The following is a 20,828-nucleotide window of genomic DNA, read 5'->3' on the forward strand; positions in this document are numbered from 1 at the left end:
AAGCTTAGAAATTGCGAATATAAAAATCTAGGTTTACTATCAATTACATAGACAAGTTGAAAGGTCTTCACCGAATTCGTATATAATTTAATTTAATAACTGGCAGAGGTCATTAGATTTATCAGTAGCGATGGCATCATCGTAACCCAAGTTCAGAATATTATTATGGTCTACTAACAGTAATTAACATAACATAAGTGTCGTTTATTGCTCAACATTCTTTTTCTTAGGTCACGCGTATGTAGATTAGACAATTTATAGACATATCTTATACGTCTATCTGCATGAAATTCTCGTGTTTTTGATGCAAACTTCGGGTTTTTGCAGCTAACGTTTATGATTAGCGAATGTATGGACATTAAATAATACCTTTCATTAAAGGCGTCTTATTAGTTGTGTATTTCTGCAAATTGAAAAGTCAAACGCAATTTGTAGGTAGGTACCTACTATTTACTAATAGCTAGTAGTTATCTGTTTTTTTTTTATTTTTTCCTTGTAGGTATTATTTCATATCTACTAAACGTGATACCTACTATTAAAATAACCCTACTAAATAATAGGTATGTTTAGTTTGTTATAATGCGCAGGTCCTTTTCTAGTTCTTTTTTACATTTAGTTTTAATGAAATATTTATAAATTTAAATGTATGTACATTTTTTTAATTAATAACAACTTGCGTCAAACCATGATCGCATAGAAAAATAAATACATATTTGTTTTCTTAATAATACGATTGGTTATTTTAATGCATCATCAATAAACGCAATAAAAAAGGTTAGTTTTTTTAAATGACACTGCGGTCAAAGTTCAATGCTACTTACGATTGAATGTAAGAGCTTCTAAACACATCTTATTATACGGCTATCGGACGTTACGGCCATACGCAATCATCACGGTTTTTATAGAGGCACTAAAAGTTACAAGACTCGTGTAGCGTAATTAATTAGATAAAATATTACGTATTTTATGACCCAGTGATCAAACTGATACTCTAAAATCTATTCTTAATGTATTTTAATTTAATTTGCAATAATGAAATAATTAATTATAAAAATAAATTGACGCATGTGCTTATTCACGAAAAGAGTTTATAAAAACACAATAGAACTTCGAATAACAAAATGGCGACTCGGAATTTAAAAATTATACCTTATTTTATGGTAACAAAATAACCATGAGGACTAGTAGACCACCTCCTTTGTGTAATAAAGATTGTGAAATGATTGTCCGAATGACCTCAGATTTTATTTTTAGACTAGAGACAAGAAAAATAATGAAAAGGCAGTCTTCAAGTGTATAAACCTATTAAGATTATTGGCAGCTTTGACAGTAACTTTGCATAAATTTGATAGCTAACAATGTTTTTAGTGATTCGCTTTTAATCAGTTGTCGATTTTGCATTAATTAATATCACCAATCAAGAGATTTAATTTAATTAAGAAAACATGATGTTTATATACTGTTTGTCGTTTGTCATACGCCAATTAAAATGCTGACCAAAATTTAATTATTTAATATTCGTTACTGTGATTCGTTACGTCTAAATAAATAATATATTATGATATAAATCTTATATTTTATTGCATAGTCACGAATCACGTTAGATATTATTTGTGAATGAAGAAATTATATATTCATGATGCAGATCTTCACGAAAAACGGAAAAATAAGATTAAATGGAGAATGTTGGCCACTACTCAATAAAAAGTAAAAATGAATTAATTAGGAAATTAAAGTACTTAATGTCGGTATATAGGTTTTTAATCCGTCTCCGGACAACAATTGCGTTTTTAGGTTTATAACTCGAGAAAGTTACAGAAATAGCTTTAGTAGCTAGGTAACCAAATTACGTACTTGTCATCAAAATTTCATAGACTTTATATAAAAACATGCAAAATCTTTCAGACGGTTGCAAAATCTAATTAAAAAAATATTTAAATACGTAAACTTCCTGTTTATTATCATTTTTATAATTCTTTATTTATGATATTGTTTCAGAACTGCAGCTGCTAGCCTAAAAGCAAAATGGAGATGGAAAAGGACAAAATTGTGTTCAAGGTGAGTCTATTTTAGACACGTTTAGCTTTTTACTTCACGTGTACAAAGTATTTATACGTTTTGTTCGTCCACGGAACGTGTGAAACCGGTAAACATCCGTTTCGAGATCTTTTTCTTCTTATTGTTACATTCACACTGGCCAGCCAGAATGACACGACATTATTTATTTGGACGAGCACACCATTTCGCTCGTATACCCGCGGCTCAAGCTTTATTTTTTTTTCATGAGGGCTTGTAAAGTAAATTCCTTTTTTAACTTGAAGCTTAAAGAAAAAGAAATAAAAGTTTTTTTTTGTCACTAGTCATTTGCATAAGAAAGCTTTTTAACATCCATCTTAAATCGTATACTAGTTTTAATAGGTATATTGAAAATAAACTTTTATTAACCGCATAAACAATGGGGCAGTTTGTATGCAAATAAGATTGCGTAAATAATATCATAGACAATAATTTAACCGTGTAGGTATGCGTTTTCGTGATCGCACATTTTATCTCGTATCTTAAGTTTATTTATAGAAATTGTGTAAATATACGTACACCTGGCTGTGGTCAGTAATCGCAGGCAATGCCGGTTGTTGCAATAATCTAGCGTCTGCCGTCTGCGTGTGACCGACGGATCACAAAGGCCGACTCTATTAGCGCACTGATGATGAAAATGTTTCGACATTCTTTTAGATAGACACATTTCATTTTAGCGTGTTGACGACATCTCGCGGACGTTGCTTCCTTTTACTTCCTAATTAAGGTGTTTGTTTATTAAGCGTATATGTTAAGTTTCTCGGCTCACCGTGGTGTGTTACAGCAGGGCATGTCGTGAGCCTGTGACATTCCACTCATGCCGTACCTACTCATTAGTCGTCCATCAAGGCTTCGCGTTCACTATTGTCGTTCCTAGCAGGTCCTGTGCTCGCCTTCATGCGTATTTACCCTATGTCACTAACCTTCACCGCTGGTAACACGCCTCTGCACCTTACCGACTCCGCTTATTCAGCCATCCATTTATTATATAACCCCTATTGTGTTAGGCTCGCGTAGTCATCGTCTACGTTTAACCTGCAATCAGCAATAGTGTAGTGTCGTGCCGGTGAGCGGCGAATTCATTTGTTTCTCACATTTTTGTTTCATAAACTAGATACGCTGAGATTGCTGGGAAAGGTATTTGTCCCCATTAGTTTTTGCTTGCTTGATCTACCGAGCGTCACTACAATGGGTACTGCAGCTGTACGTTAGTGACGTCGCCTTGGTGATCGGCTCGATACATGTGGAGAGATCAAAACAGGTTCGATGTCACGGCTGTCGTCGTGGGTCAAGGTGTCCGTAATCAGGCGCCGATCCCGAATACAAGTTTGGAGGAAAGAAGGTCACGAGTCGAATGGCGAAAATTGCTATTATAACACATATTTGTTTACGCCTTCTTTAGCTCGTATTATAGTGTAGGAAGTTTTAAGGATTGACTTGTCTGTAGCTGTCGACTTTACCGCACTTTTTATATAGTATGCTCAGAATCAATTCGAGCGGTATGGTATAATTTACCCACTATAATAAATCACGATTGCGCAAAGCGTGAGGAATGTTAAAATATACCGAGAGCGTATGATTGACTGGATCGCTAGTTCCGACAGGAGGTTTTTACTGGTTGCTCGTAACTATTGACGAGGTAATGCAAGGTGTGGTTGGGTAAGCGAAGCGTGCTTGATAGTACATAATCTGGTGTTCAAAAATTGCGAGGAGTGGATTGATCACGACTCAGCGCGATGTAACCAAGCCCGACACCTCGACACTCCGACACTCCCGCCCGGTGAACACTGACACAGCTTTGACGGATTCAAGATGACATGGTAATCGGAGACGTCAAGGTTAATTTTATGGTCTCTTTAAGTGGCGTTAACTCTATGATTGATCGTTGCTTGTCATAATAAATATACGAAACAAGTTTGTTTATTGGAATTAACTGTTATATCTTATATATTTTTGTTAATTATGGTTATGATTGCATGCGAAATAAAGTATTAATGTGTAAGGCTATTAATCGTTACATTAAACGTTTCAAAAGACCTAAGTTAAGTAGGTCTATAGCTGTTGTTAACCTGCTCAAAAACTTAAGTAATATTTTGAGTCGTCAAATATTAGTACCAAACTTAATTCGACAGATTATTCAAGCGTGTATATGTTTATATGTTTGCATATTAATTACATATGAGGTGTATTAGTCTATTGTATTCTAATTTATCCAGCCCGTGTGTCAACACGAAGGCTGATCTTGTCACGACGCTGCCGCTGAGACAAAGCAAGATAAACTAGGATCAGCTAATACGAGAATGATGGATGAATCAGACATAAACATGAAACAATGTTATTAAGTTATTAAATAATGGATTAGGTGCTAATACTGGCGTTAATTTCCGTAGCTTATGTTATAACAGCTAATCAGATGTCTGTATTACAAAATGGAGTGTTACGTTGGTATTCATGTATTATAATCGCGGTTATAATTTTATTTAACAATATTTGGCAGGCTTTGAGTTATGTAAATGATTTTTGCGGATGTTTTTCTTCCTGTCCCGTTGTGATAGACGTTTGTATTTTAATTAGCTACCTACATGAATATATGATGTTTTGTTGGTAGCGTTTCTCTTTTATTGCTTTTTTTTATATACTTATAATAATGTTTCAAGACCAAACTGGTCAATAAATTGACTTTTATTTTACTTCATCATAAAAATATGATTTATACACGTTTGAGCACTCTTTTCATAATGGGAAGCTTTGAGCAGTCATCACAAGTTTTCATAAAGTGCTAATTTAATGCTTCCTTTTCCAACCATGCAGTTAGGCTCAGCGCAGGTTTTAAATGTTACTACTCGACTTAATATTTTGTGCTTCTGCTTCTACGAATTCCTTAGCTTTTCGACTTCGTTGAGGACATAAAAATTCATTATCTATATATAAATAGTCATAAAAGTAGTTTCCATAACCAGTATCTAGTTACTAGCCCGCAAAGACTGGCTTCTAAAGACGTCTGTCAAATCCATTTACAAATTAGAACAGGTCACGTTTCTGCTATTATACGTTCCAATGCCAAAATATAATAGATCGGTGAGTTTAGATCGTATTATTATTATTAGCAACGGATTCCCCGCGAGTTCACAATGGAATCTTTATTTTTTTTAACTCTTAACCCTGACATTTGAGCAGGCTAAGGAATTTTTCTTGTAACAATTTCGGAGAATTGTTTGCCCTTTTTATGAAGATGAATTATTTGATTGTGTTTTGTTAAGTGCCGCCCTAGTCGTTATCGAATAGCTTTTAAGTAGAATGGTATTTTTTATAAGTTCATGGACGGTTATGTGTTGTTGGAAAATGTTTTATGTGGACCTAAGTTCAGCATTTCGGGAAATTATGAGCAATTCTCCAGTTTAGTGATAGTAGCTATAACATATAAAAAAGTAGGTTTTACACAGCATTATGGATCTAATAACGGCAGCAAACAAATCAAAATAACACCGATATTGCCAATTTAAACAAACATCAACTCTACAATTGTAGTGCAGAAATTGCGCAATAATTCTACTGTCATAGACTATTTTTGATGCTAAGTCCGTACAACAAATGAATAACTTTCATTGAGGAGCGTCGCGACGCTTCCAGAATCCACTCAGATAAGGGTATCTTCTGAGAGATCGGTATTTTCCGTAGCTTTGTTGCGAACTACGGACGTGTATAGAGAATGGAATAGATAGTGCATTTACTAATGGTTTCCTTAAAGTAACATGACCACATGACTTTACTTATGAAGCGATGTAAATCGCAGGTACTTGACAACTTTAGTGTTAAACACGGTTTCAAATGAAATTTTATGAGTTTGTTTAGTCTCTCCCTAGACTCTAGAAGGTTGGAAAAAATCTCTACGGAATCGCCAAGCTTGTAGCAACGTGGTATCGTGGATAAAGGGCCTTATTGCGGTACAAAACGGGTAGTTTGTGATTGCTAAGGCCATTCGTCTTTTGCCCGAAAACTTAATAGCACGTCATATTGAAGTTGGACTGCATTTTTGAAAAACAGACATTGAGTAGCGCTCTTGCTTCCATCTCTACATCAGCCTAAATGTGGCGGTAGAATTTCTGGAAAGCGTCTGAACGTCATAATAAATATCTCGTCGTTAGCTATTCATGATGAGTGCCATCATTAAGTGTAAACTATCTATCTGCGTATGGACTGCAAGGATAGCTGAGTTACAACGCCAAACCCACTGGACAAGCAACTACGAGATCCATAAATGCTTACTTAGTGGTATCTTTGTCACTCTAATATTTATAAAACCCGGGAATTTTACGAGGTTTTACAAATATTAAACTACATAGCGCGTGGCTCTATAAAAAAAAAATCATTCCTAACTACCACTATAAAGTAAGGCTTTGCAGAGGTGGAATCAATGTTAAAAGGTGACTCTTTTTCATAATAAATATATTGTCGCAGTGTAAACGAAGCTTCATCTGATACTTACCTTTGCCGCCGTCATGAATTATACATAGAGCAAGTTCATACGCCTATACCTACGTCTTTATTCTCTGATCAGGAACTGTTTTCTTGTCATTATGTAAATTAGTAATTAGTTGACCTCTTATTTCACTTTGTAAGGCATCTATAAGCATTTCCTGTTTAATTCGTTTTGATTCTTTGTTATTGAGTATAAAAACTTGTTATTCATTTCGTAATAAGCTGCTTCTTATAAATAATTGATTCACGGGTTTTATGTATGGAACGTAATATAAGAAAATATATAAAATTATGGCAGTAATTTTGTTAATATGACTAGATGATTACTGGCTTGAAATTTCCGTATACGTAATGCACAAATTAAGCTCTACATTCAAATATTCGATCTTAAACGTCTATACTATCGTGGCGATTTAGAGAATCACGTTGTTTTTGAGATAGGTATGGCATAAAAATACTGACTGAAGTAACTTTTTCACGAATCATTCATTGGCATAGCTAGTGATATATTAAGGTTATTATAAAAATTGAATACCACCAAGCAGTTGATAATAACCTCTCATGGTGAGACCGCAGATAGCTGTTCTCGTATCACCGCGTCCTATTTGCAGGAGACGGTCTTATCTGATACCGATTGGTAGACTGTGCCACGATATCAATTGTTTTTAAGAACATTTCGTTATATAAACCGATTATACATGTAGGTATAGATTAATGAGTCTATATATGTACAACTTTTAATTAACCTAAATGCTAATCGCTACTGATTGTAGATTAGTATAAGGCAGATAGATCCAGTTTATTTATCAATATAATTTAAAAAAATGTTTGTATTGGAAAATTTTATTTATCTACTGAATATTATTTATGATTATTTGATTATGATGGGCAGATTTACAAGAAAAATAGTTTACCAACTGCCCTTTTTAGTGGTGTTTTGTAAGAAGTTTAACCTTTATGAATGTTTAACGGTTGGTTATGTCCCGATCTATTTTCTTTAATTTATTTTCTCAAGTGAATTTCGTAACACAATTTACATCTATCGTAGGTGTCGACTGGTGCAAGCCACCTGGCCAAGTCTTGTACAGTCTGTCTCGGGGCACGGGACAAACATTGTACAATACACATTGTGAAATGTTCCTGTTTGCTAGGCGCCCATTAGTGCAGACATATCATTTAAATTAACCAACTGACAATATTATTGACCCAATAAAAGTTGATTTAATATCTGTTCTTGGTATTAGGAAATTTGTTTATCTGTAGACAAAATAGAATGTCTAAAGTCAGTGTTTTCGACATATCCAAATAAATATTTGCCGGGACGAAACAATATAGCTTTAAAAGCTCACTAATTATTTAAAAATGAAATAAACAGACTGTATATAGGTACCTATTAAATAGCGATGATCTTGAGGTGTAACACAACCTCTTAAATCAGAGTTTAGACGTGGAAAGAGACCCTCTTTTTACAGTTACAAGTAGAAAATGACTTCCATAGCATTTTATAGACATATGTAGATTACTGATTGATAAGGAATGACCGAGATACGGCACATGAAAGAAATAATTGTTTTCTTCACTCTCGCTAAAAGGAAGAGAGAAACACGTGTCTATAAGTGAAAAGTGATTTCCATTCCTCATTCGAAATTGAAAGTGATAGTTGTTCCAGTAGAGCAGGCACATACGACCGTGACTAGCTGTATCAGATACAGGATTATATACTGTGCCGTTCTAAACATTGTCATTATTGTTAATTAATTAAGAAGATATTTGAATAAAGGTAAAGTAAGTGTTTACTTTGAAAGTTGTAAATTTTTCTCAAAAACATATGTTAGGTAACTCTACCTCTAGAGAAAGCTAGATATTAGTATCCAAATTGATATGAGGAAGAATATTATTTATGTGTCTCACACACATCAAATGATCCTATCTGTAATTGCCTAGTATATCATAACTTCAAAAGCGAGTGACAAATGATAAGCAACGGAACTAGTCTTCACGATAAACTTTCTTTTCTCGGTCTTACCGCATGTGCTTGACTGACAAGTCTAGTGAGCTGTCTGGCCACTTTTCCTGCCAACGTATAGGAATTTAATAATGTCTCAATTACAATTGTCGCTAACATCTAATCATATCTATCAATGAACTGACCGAGAACGTACTCACATATCGTGTGCCGAATACCAGTCTACTGTTTAATACCGGATGCTTTGCATTTAAAGGAATAGGTCTCACGTATTTTTGTTAAATTTACAGTATAAATATTGCGTAAGAAGTCCAAAACCACTCCTCTATTTTCCTATTACTTTTTGGTCATAAAAAGTTGTGGAAACTGATGTTTTGCTACGAATGTTTTAGTTTTAATCGTTGCTAATGAGGTAAAAATGGTAGAATTCTGTTGATTAAGATTTATTTAGATAAAAGGCTTAAATGCCTACCTATGTGGTGCCTTTACCTACAAGAACATTTTATCTCTGCTAATTAGTAAACAAAGATTTAAATAGATAATATTGAGTAGTTGGTGTTAGTAGTCAACGTAGGTTGTCTCTTAATTCTCGTTAAGAACAAAAATTCTATAGTTGCAAAATTCCTCTATATAGTGGTGCCCAACGTCGACTTAAAGCACGCAATAAACGTAATTTTGTATAAACAATAAATCTAGTGACAAAATTTACTTTATGATTTATTATTTAGGTATTCATTACGAACATTATAACAAAACAGTTTTCAAAGCGAAACTATAGCGAAGGGATGTCGACTAAAATCCTTCTTAGGATCAAGGGTGACGACTTAAGATTAAGTGAGATTTTAAGTCCTGGAAATAAGATCGCAGAGCACAGATGCCAGTCTTCGTTTAAAAACGGCAACTTTGTTTAAGAGGGCTACTCTTGAATCTAAATCTTAAAACAACAAATTCACCACACGTTATAAATTATAAAACAATGTTTCTGCATATTCTAGATACATTCGTGTGTAGATAACTTTAGTCGGTGATTGCTAATATTATCTTTCGCTACTGCGCATTAAGGTTTTATTAAAACTTATCTACAGTAATTACGCGCTTTATTAAACATATAATAATGATATATATTGTATACGGTTACATGCGCTCAATCACTTGGTTTGTTATGTCCGACAAAATGGTAGATTATAATGAGGAATAAATATTGTACAATTTAGCTAATGTTAAGCAAAACATGTACTTTTTTATCTGTATAGATTTGTAAGTCTAAAGTCCATTCCATATTATGTCTGTTAATATGCGACCGATATATTTAGTTTTTTGCATTTTTATTCTTGATTTACGTTTCTTTTTAATTACATTATATTTTTCAACTGATAATTTTTCAACACCAAGATTGATTACCTTCTTTTCCTTTACCTACCAAATGGAGTATAGAAAAAAAGAAGAATGAAATCGAGGCGATGTTTGAAGTCTTGCAATTTGCAAGCACAACATCATTAATCGTGGAGTTTCCGTTGTTATGACTTAGATATGGATTATGCCGTATTCTTTCTATTCCTATGATCGCTTATGTCGTGTTAGCAAGATATGTCAAGACCTGGCCTCCTCCGAGGGGTTATCAAGCATTGATAATGGCGCCCCCAGCCCGCCGGCCGGCCAATCAGTGGACACGACACTCGTCCTACATAAATGTGCCTTATAATATAAGATACTATAATACCTACAGTTATTCTAAGAATAACTTGTCTTTTAAATATTTCGGTCACAAGATCACAGTGTTAAAAATGGACCGGAAAATATTATTTATAAAAATCGGCTCCCGCATTAAGGAACTTATTTTTTGTACGGCCGTCGGTTTTACAAAGATTCAAGTCACGCAAAGTCGAACTCAATTGCCGTGGTTTACCTGTACCACTCAGCTTGGCCAGTAAATTCATTAATTTGGACTAAGGAAAAGCTTCAAGTCTCGCACTGACGTCAAAAGTTCAAAGTCTAAGAAATTACTCATTATATAGTAGCATCAGCACCGTTTGTGAAACGAATAACTTTATAATGAGTATTAGAAAATTCTCGGTAACTGATTTCATAAAGACAGTTTCCCATGCCGTCAAGAAAGATGAACATCTTAAGATTTACGCGAGAGTACCTTAGAGTTGCATGAACAACACTATCCGACTTTATCAGATAATCGTATCAGAGTTAGAAGATAATGCTTATAGCTATAGTATTTACGTAACATTCGAGCGACGTCTTTTGGTTTTTGACGACATACACTTGTTTTTTGTGATATCATCGGTATTATTCATGTTATAATTGGTACAATTGGCTTATAAATCTTCTGTTAGATGCCCGTCACGATGCGCCGGCCCCCGGCGACGTTATACGGTAATGTTCGGCGATTAGGCAATCAGAACGAGCCATCACTCACAATTTACATTTCAACAACATATTGTCTGTTGCAAGACATTCTAAATGACTGGTTTTGTTCTTCAATTACTAAAACAAGTTTATTCTTCTAGAAGCTTTATTGGTTCTGGAATTCCCATTTGTATCGTGAAATGATTACATTTTCCACATGGGATGTGTTCTATATCTTATTATTACAATTTATTATATGTTATCGGTGCATATTTTAATACTCAGATAAACTGTGTTATCTGTATCGCCAGCCTGGTGTGGCTTAGTACCTACCATCTTTAAAAAATGCATTAGAATTATTGAACAAAAACATTTCGTTTCATCCAGTGGCAATACCATACCATGCACTCTTAAAATATTACTATTACCAATTTTGAAGGGGACACTATACGGCATGGCATCTCGTAAAATAAGAGATTTGTGTAACCAATCTTTTTTTAAAAACCAGAAAGAGTAGCGCTTAATATTTGTCATTCATTGATGATCTATTGGGACAGAATCACATCAATTGGGAAGTAAAAACTATAATTGATGTTCACACGCGATCACGTAACTTTCTTGCTCAAGTCTGCAATGATAGTTTGTAGAGATAACGTGCTATTGACCACAGCACTGTCCAGTCTGAAGTGGGTATTCATCTATAGATTTTATTATAATGTAGATTGATATTGAATACATTTCAATTATACCAGTTTGTTAAGGTCTTTGTGCTGGACATAGGTATTTTCCGAAGTAGGATTGAGCTTGGATTACTTTACCTGTTTCACTCTGCAGGTCTGTCAATCTGAAATCACATTCAGATTAATTTGTTAGATTGTAAAGATAAAATCAAATCGCCTTCAAACTGTTTTACAGACTGGCGATTTTTGTTAATATATTTTATGTTTTTGGATGAACAAATACATACATATAAGTTAAGAGATGCGAATATTTTGAATACCGGTTTCCCTTGCGGTGTTTTGATGTTCTCCACTGGGCTGTGGTATCTTGCGAACAAGAGTTGGGTTTGAACCTGCAACCTACCTACGACATTCAGGTTCATATTAGGTAATTTAAATAAACTGTGCAGTTAATACACTTTGGTATGAACAAATCCCGTTGCTTGTCACTTACGATCCAAGGACGAATTTATGCAACATAGGTGGTAAACGCAAAATGTTTTACGCATTATAAACTAGAAATAAATTGTGAATTACTGAATTTAATAGACAGCCACTGTTATTTAGATGGCATTCAGTGTTTACTATTAAGAAGAGTTACACAAATGATTATAAATAAAACACATATTGCTGTGTAAATCATATGAATTAGAAGCGTAATACAATAATTATCTTTAAAATGATGACTTCACGTAATATCGTTCTAATCATCTAATAAATGGACGCTCTTTGAATATGTGAAGCTCTTTACTCTTTTTATTGGACACTTTTACTTTTCCACTGTCACTTTTAGGACTTTACTGCTTGTGTTATCTAAGAAAATTTCTTGTTATTAATTAAACACTAGCTCGATAAACAACAGCTAAATCCGACAAGGAATCCTCCAATTTGTATTGACATTGACCTACGCATTGGTTTTAGTAAGATACGTAAAACGCCCACACTTCCCGTTCTTATATTCCCGATGCGGACAAATTTTGATATTCTTTCTCCGCGAAAAACAAAAACTACAAATTATAATCATCTAATTAAGCAAGTCATAATTGAAAAAAAATACAATTAGCAACTAGGTCATAATGAACATTTTCAGACTTACAGTCACCAAGATAAGTGGGTGGTAACAAAGGATCCTTCATCCATATCTAGTGGCCACCATCGCGTCGCGTGCACGTAATATATTAGTGCCAAAACATATTGTTGTTGGTGCCTTATCTTCAGACGGTTCTCAATTAGTGCCTATCGATCGTAGATATAGATTACTAGTTCAATATTAGATGTGTTGCTCTGTTTATTTATACAATTTTTATTTGGATTTTGCGAGAATATAGAGCATTCTTCAACTGATTAGTATTTTTTTCTTAATTATAATGTTGACTGCCCTTATAGCTGAGTGGTACAGGCCACCACGCTAAACGAGTCGCGGGTGGATTCCCCGCGTAGGACAAGCGTTTGAGTGATCCATGAATGATTGAGATGGGTGTTTGTGAATGTGACTTTTATGAGTCCGAAACCTTATGCGATACAAGAATTAAAGTCCTTACATCGGGACGGTGTCAGATTTGTTCGGGGAGCTAAGACTAGCCCTGGTTGTAAGAATGTTCGAGTTGTAGAAGTCTTACAGCTACGCATGTACCTTGGTTTGGAGCGGCCATAGCGGTATTTTTCCGCCCGGTCTTTATAAGCCTCCTGTCCACCCAATAACCACCGATTGGGTCGATTATAAAACTATCCTTAATACAAACTTCAAGCATGTTCACTAAGTAGGGTAAATATGTTGTTAAGATTTGCTGAGAAATAATGCTATACTCAACCTAGTTTTACTAGATTTGAACTGACATGGTATGAGTGTTATGACTTAGATACAGGATAAGTATCATGGGTAGGGTAGCGGGTGCGGCTTGTTCATAATTTTATTATCTCATATGAAACTCGGGCAGCCTGAACATGTGACTCATTTCACTCAAACTGGCTTACATGAACGTTCACACGTACACTACCGCATGTAACTTGGCGCTTCGGAATAAGAATAAAAGTTTCTTAGAGCGAGATGGAACAATACAAACTAGATGTGTGAAACAGAGACAGCTATATTTTGTAGCTGTTTCACGACGTGCCAAGTTACATCGGCAGCACTGAAGCGTCCGATACACTTCTATGAATTAACTTGTATTATATTGCAACTTAATTTATCGTTGCATAGACTCTCACTTTACCAACGGATACAGATCTATCAGATATGAATGAATGATTGCTAATATCGATGTTAAACCTTATTTAGCCAAAATGATATGTTCTATGACCTTTGATATGACTTTAAAATTACTAAAACCTTCATGAAGTATAAACTAACTGTTATCATTAGTTGCCATGCGGTAATCGAGTTTTGTTTTTATTTTAATATGTGTCACGTTTTGGTTTATCTTTACTGGTAAAAAAACCGCTTAAGAGACGCCTTTGAAATGAAATAATTATATTATTGTAACCTCTCTCTTGTTGCTAGATAAGGTCAGTGAGGTATTCATTGTACAAAACTATAGCGAAGTTAAGAAAAAAAGCACATAGGCGTTGTTGTATATGCACTTTATTAACAAAAAGCGACGGTGAAAAAAACAATTCATTTACAATGGAGAATGAATGCATGAATGACAATTAGATTAAATTTGATATTAAGTATTTCTATTTTCTTAAGCATTTTACTAACAGCTTTTAGAAATTCATTTTATTCCGCCCCGTACTGAATTCCGATTTTTAGTTTAGTACCAATGGTGTTTAGCCGTCAAATAATTGCCTCTGCAAACTGTCAATCAAAAGATACATAGTTTCATAAAATCTCTTCCCTTTAATTCCTCTACCTTTGGCGACATCGGCACTGCCAAAACTTGTCACCTTTTACACCTTCATAATAGAATTGCAATAAATATGTACAAGTTTCGTATGTATGATGACTCCTTGGTACCAGCATTCTTGATACATGTTGCAAGAGCTTGTGAACTGTTGGGCGGGGCGGCGCGGGCGCAGACGCGGTGAACTTTGACTGACCCCTACTTAGTCGTTGCTCGTCGGTTAGATCTTTAGCCACTCTATTAGGTGATTATATGCACGCTATGGACAATTAGCGGAGGTGCAATTAGGTTAATGTTATTGTAATTAGAGTGTGTTGAATGTTGTTATATAACTTGAATTAGTTGAATTGTTGTAGTCAATGATTGATTAGGTACCTACGGGTCGAGTGTATTATTCTTCTAGCTGAACGTTTGGAAGAGCATTCTTTTATATGACGATTTTCATGAAATATGTAATTCCCATATTTTTTATGTGACAATTTACTCGGATCAATTTACAAACGCATGCATTATAAATTGCTTCACCGAGAAGTCATTTTTGTTGTCATTTAAATTTGATAGGATTTTATTTTGCTTATGTACGCTTAGGCTGTGGTTTTACACGCCTATGCAAACGAATTAAGCAATTGAATTTTCGCATTTAATAAATTTAAATGCGTAAATAATAATTACCTTTAAATATAATTCAGAGGTGAGTTCGTTAGCAACAATGCTGACAAGGTAAAAGCCTTGACATGTTACGCACCTAAGTCGGGCGGTAGACCTTCAGGACGTCGCTTAAATACGATGATACATTTGCATACACTATTTAACGGCTTACATGCATAATATACCACAGTATATACTTATTAATGAGGTCGAATTGCGCCATTATCGTGACCCAGGCGACACAGCACCCTTTGTAATGCCGACGTCGCGGCCCGCGATTCGCTACGGGGATTAAAACCCATATGTCGTGAAACCAGCCAGTTTACGACACCAGTGTTAGCCAAAACGATGTAATTACTGCTATTGCAAATATTATAAACGCTGTTTCTCTTTTATTTTAAAACTTTTGTTTTTATAATAAAGATTCTGTTCACATGACCTCTGGCCTTGAACGAGTAAGTTTAAAAATATTTTTATGAAAGCTATCGGATCGTGGAATGTTGAACAATATTCGCGATTTTACGATTTTGTTTTTCTGCTATAATTGTATATTAATCCACATTACGTTGATTGTAGTATCTCATTCTAAAACACGCGCTCACCTTAGTTAATCTCAGAGGTGAACGCGCGTGGCACATTGATAATGTTTACATTAACCGTTGACTATAATAAATCAATGAAATAGTTATGAAGTTATAAGTGGGGTTACATTAATCATGTGAAAGTACTCGCTGAATACATAACCATAGCGTACGGTAATCGTATGAAATGGATCCTTGGAGATAGCGTCTCGAGATGATAAATGATAAGAAACCAGTATTGAACGACGTGATTCGAATATTAAAGATTATTTTTAGCCAATTGAAAACCGCGCAAGGACCGCTGTTTGTTAAATACTCATAATTTTTAATATGTTATTTGATCTTTTTACAAATTTAAAAAATAAAAGAAAATGTTTGAATGCCAACAATGAAAAAAGTTTGTGTTACTATAATTTTGTTAAACGTATTCGATATACGAAATTCTATTATTTTTGTCATAACCTTGAAGTTTAAGTTTCCGATTCATGTTTAATCGATTAAAACTATTAAGTACTTGAAGAGCAATGTAAAGTCTACCAGCCGTATTGTAATTGCGTAAGTTTAAAATCTACATAGATTGAAGATTCGTGAGAACTTATTGGCTTTGGCAATTATCAAAGTAATCTTATAATTATAACTGTTCTAAATTATGCAAGTAACCTTAATATCGAGATTAACTGAAATAAAAGTGATTAAATATCGGTACTTCGATAAATAAATTAGAAAGTAAGTACTTTGCTCTGGATGGAGTCAAAGAATTTGCAGCATATCATCGGCTTATAGATATGTACTTACAGCGTTTTAAAATAGACTTCGTGCTTATTAAATAAAAAAATATTCTTAAAAATAAATATCAATATTTGTTTTACTTATTCATTGTCGAAGTCGACTATCGCTTTCGTGAAAAAGCATTCATTTCATTGCACGGACGTAAAATATGATCCAGAATTGACTAAAATATCTTGAGGAGATTTTCAAATAAACGAAGAGAAGTTTGTAACAATTCTGTACAGGTACCAAGAAAAAGCAACGGATAGATTTTTCAACTACCAATAGCATTAATAATCGTTAAGTATTAAACACCCCACTATGCCGGCGCATTCATCGAGTGACATCACATAATAGATAAGAACGCCCGTCATTTGTCTCCATGGTTCATTGTTAAGGCTATCGGGAAACTTACTGACCTCAAGAATTTTCCGCGGACTCCACGTTCAAGTGACTGTTACTACGCCCGTCGCCCTGTTGCGACATTTTCTACCACGGAATGTGTGACGTCAAAGAAATGTCTTTACGTATGTTTTACTTGCTCTTTCATGAGAATAAGGTTAATCATCGTACCACTGATTAAATGCACTGGGATTTGGAGTGTTCTAGGCTAGTGACTTCCAAACGATGGAATCGAACTAAGTATATCCAAATAGTTATGGACATTGATTTTGCGCTCTTAGTTACAAACACGAGAAACAGGTCTCTAACCTATTATTTAATGAAAATTTCTTTACTTGCCGCTTTTCTGAATAAGTATTAATCTTCGGTTTACTATACTATAATAAATTCTGTAATTGTAATTTAGAAATACATCGTCAACTAAGCATCATACATCACACAATTAAATTCGCACAGCTGATTTGTTGCCCACATCATGTCACCTACTAATATTGCGCAACCGCTACATACATAAGGGTCGAATTAAAAAGCCTTTTGAAACCAAAGCAATTAAAAGTTAAAATACTGGCATGCGTAGGCTTAGTCGTAACAAAAGGAAATCGATCTGTTACTTATAGTAGGCTGGCATTTCGTTGTAAAACAAATCTGGGCCAGCCGGCCAGTATTCACTTACGTAACAATCAGTCCTCTTCTTGGACCAGAATCACTTACACTGGTACAAAGTATCTATTACACTGGAAATGTCATTGTTATTAAGAGTTCCGGACGGACTTTATCTATGTAGCGATCTGTAACATACGTGAAAGTGAATATAGAACAATAGAATTAAGTTAGTGCGGGTCGAGGAAATAATCGTCGCCCATCAGTCTCGGGCAACGAACGATATAGATCGATATGATAAATGAAACGGTATTGGACGTTATTCATTATGCTTATTAATGGAAAATTCGAGTAATTATTGTGTCATGTTTAATTCTTATGAGCACTGCCTTGTAGGTACGTTTTGTATTGAAAATAGTTCAATAATGTGAAGTTTATGACAGGATTTTGGATGGCCGCTGAAGATGCGAAATAAATATATGGGTTACGTACGAGTCTTACCTTCATGCAAAAAAAAAGTGAAGATTCTACAGAGTGGTGGTTTGTTACGTGTCGGTGAAATAATTATACCTAGACTGAAGTGACCTCACCCAAAATTGTAACTTACATTTGCGAAATAAAAGAGAAAATACGTTTCAAAGTAATTAAAAAAAGTGTGAAATATGTAGACCAGTATTTTTAACGAATACCTTTGTAATTTGTTTGATTGTTACTCGAATCTAAATTGCTTTATCGTGAGTGCAATTAGGCCTTTAATTTTGCGAACACTGGGGTCAGAACATAGTTCTTAGTTCAAATAATTACATGACTTGTGTTGATAGCAAATTACGACCCTAACTTAGAAAGCAAGCTGTCAATTGTCGAAATGTCCAGACTTTCTTTTCTCTTGGGAATTGGTAAGAGCTGGTCATGTGACATTTGTATGGTCAACTGGAAAATGGATTGGCGATTACCATCAGTACTTGTGCACTGTAAAGTTTAATTTAATGTTGGGTTTTAGTTTTTCACGTAAAATCAAAAGTCAGTTCACATGGTAACGATATTATTTAAAAATATTTCCAAAGAACGTTATTTTAAATTAGAGGTTTTAAGTTTGCATGTACATATTTTTTGTAACGGGGCTACTTTGTAATATCTACCTAGATTTTACGTCCAGATAGAAAGAAAGTGTAATGTTGCCTGTAATCGGTTACAATATAAGTTAAGACATTGTTCACCTGTGGAATCAGCTGCTAATTACAACAAGTGCAATAACCAGAAACCAGAACGCATTTACGTTAGAACATTACTCAAGAATGCACTTCGTCATTATTTCGTCGCTGGGAGCGTCTCCAATCAATTAGTTCCGACTTGTTTTATTCAAAATACAACGGTGAGCTTGTTTTAATTTCCACGCCAATTACACGCCTCTGTCATGCTTTGGTTTTACCTTATTTGGTCACAAACATGACCAACTAATTTTCATAATTAATCATTATTATCTGTGCTATATCCTTTATTTAGCGATAATTACAGACTGCGAGGATAAATCAAACGCTCTCGCCCTTGTGGGTATGAATGCCATGACATTTCTGTTACGACCGGGACGGGCCCAGCCTGCGCATGCGCGAGATAAAAGCCTTTAACCTCGTTCTAGCTTTGGCAGGAATCATGTGAACAAGATTCTAATTATATTTAACTTATAATTGCGTTACAAACTAATATTATTATAAGTCGTATAATAATACGTAATGCATGGACCTTGCTATTTGAAATTTGCAAACATAAACTAAGAATTAAGGATGGTTCGGAATGCGAGATAACCGATTATAACTATCATTATATTATTACGTGCTATTATGTGAAATATCCAGAATTTTCTCGTATAAATTACGAGTATAGGAGATTATTGTAGCTATGATAAAGGCTTATAGAGGGCAATTGCAACTGCGTCTACGATTAAACGATACACGTAGCTCCACAGTGACATAGCCACAGTGTGACGTTTGTTTATATTATTTGTCAAAAGAGGTTAATAATGGAAAGCTACAAAGATACAGATAATGATAAATAATGTGGTCTTATCTAATATTATTATAATCTTTGGCAGCGCACGCGGCGATCTCGTGTCACGATGTGGTGCGTCGATATCTACCGAGGAATATAGCGCACTGTGCCGACCTCCCGTGACTTCATTTGCATCAGAAACATACTTGTAACATTATATATGAAACATCTTAATATACAAACTACTTGTCATGTTGTTCGTCCACGATGTACTCTTAAACTTATTTCTACTGTCGCTTGAGCCAACTTGAAAAATATCATAGCTTACATCTCAATTTATTGTCACAATGTAACTTCCTTGCATTCTTTGTATATGACCAGTCTTGTATCTATCACATGGATAAAGTCGCAAGCAACAGCAAGTATAATATGAGATATAAAATACATTTACAGTTATTTAAAGGAGTTTTCGACCGGACTTTGATAGAGGCCGAATTGATTTTAATCTTAACATATTCGCATAATACTTAGAATATGCGAACGTAAATTCATTTTAGGAATACATAAATCGCATACGATCTCATGATTGTTCTAAGTCATCTGGATAGTAATCTGACCATCTAGAATAATGTACTATATGAGACAATGCGAATTATGGTTTTATGCAACAATGAGGCATAATGCTAAGTAAACCAATATTTTGCCTCTAATTATTACGTTCACACGGTCTAAACAAAAGTCAATGGTGATAGTGCCTATAAAATTAATGAGAATACTCTTTTAGCAAATACATTAAAAACTCTTTGATTTTGTTTCAGTTCGAACGATCGATTTGATAGATTAAATTGAAGCTCCTTATGTGAGAATTTACTTTTTCTTGATACATCATTTTGTTAACGTTAATGGCAGTGTTTAAGTTATTTATGATTCAATAATAAGTGTTTAAAGAGTTTTCGTCCAGTTTGTCCTTATTATGTGGTATCTACGAGTATAGTATCTAATCTAGTACTTAAACATAACGTATGAGTATATACTAGGTTAAATATACCAGCTAGATAATAACATTATACTAATACAGGTAATATTCAATTTTATTGACTGCATAGCTCGTTATTAACTTGTGTAAAGAGGTTATAAACAATGTTTACGACCTCAAAGCCGTCGTCAAGATGTTTTTTGTGAAGATGCATGCATTAAGAGAATTATGTGCCAGTTATGTAATGATTACATGTCCAGTAATGTATTTGCGGCTATTTGATAACGGAACCGTGACAAATTATAGTACTTTGTGTTTGTGTTGTTGGAGATGATTTTTATTTGAATGTATTTTACAATGTACGTGGAGCATGTTTCTTATGCTTTAAATGACAAAAAAATATTAATTCCGTTAATAGTTACAGTT

General features: G+C 34.4%; 1 protein-coding gene across 1 annotated transcript in view; it reads left to right on the plus strand.

Annotated features, from left to right (window-relative positions):
- The window catches only part of LOC113502005 (lipoyltransferase 1, mitochondrial), a 29,177-nt gene extending 9,524 nt beyond the window's left edge, over window positions 1–19,653 (plus strand). Inside the window, exons 5-6 of the mRNA XM_026883359.1 lie at window positions 1,999–2,058; window positions 19,530–19,653. Coding sequence (XP_026739160.1) covers window positions 1,999–2,058; window positions 19,530–19,638 — 169 coding nt within the window. The 3' untranslated portion in view covers window positions 19,639–19,653. The remainder of the gene's footprint in view (window positions 1–1,998; window positions 2,059–19,529) is intronic.
- The last annotated feature ends 1,175 nt before the right edge of the window (window positions 19,654–20,828 follow it).

The sequence above is a fragment of the Trichoplusia ni genome, chromosome 16 (assembly GCF_003590095.1).
Source record: "Trichoplusia ni isolate ovarian cell line Hi5 chromosome 16, tn1, whole genome shotgun sequence".
NCBI lineage: Eukaryota > Metazoa > Arthropoda > Insecta > Lepidoptera > Noctuidae > Trichoplusia > Trichoplusia ni.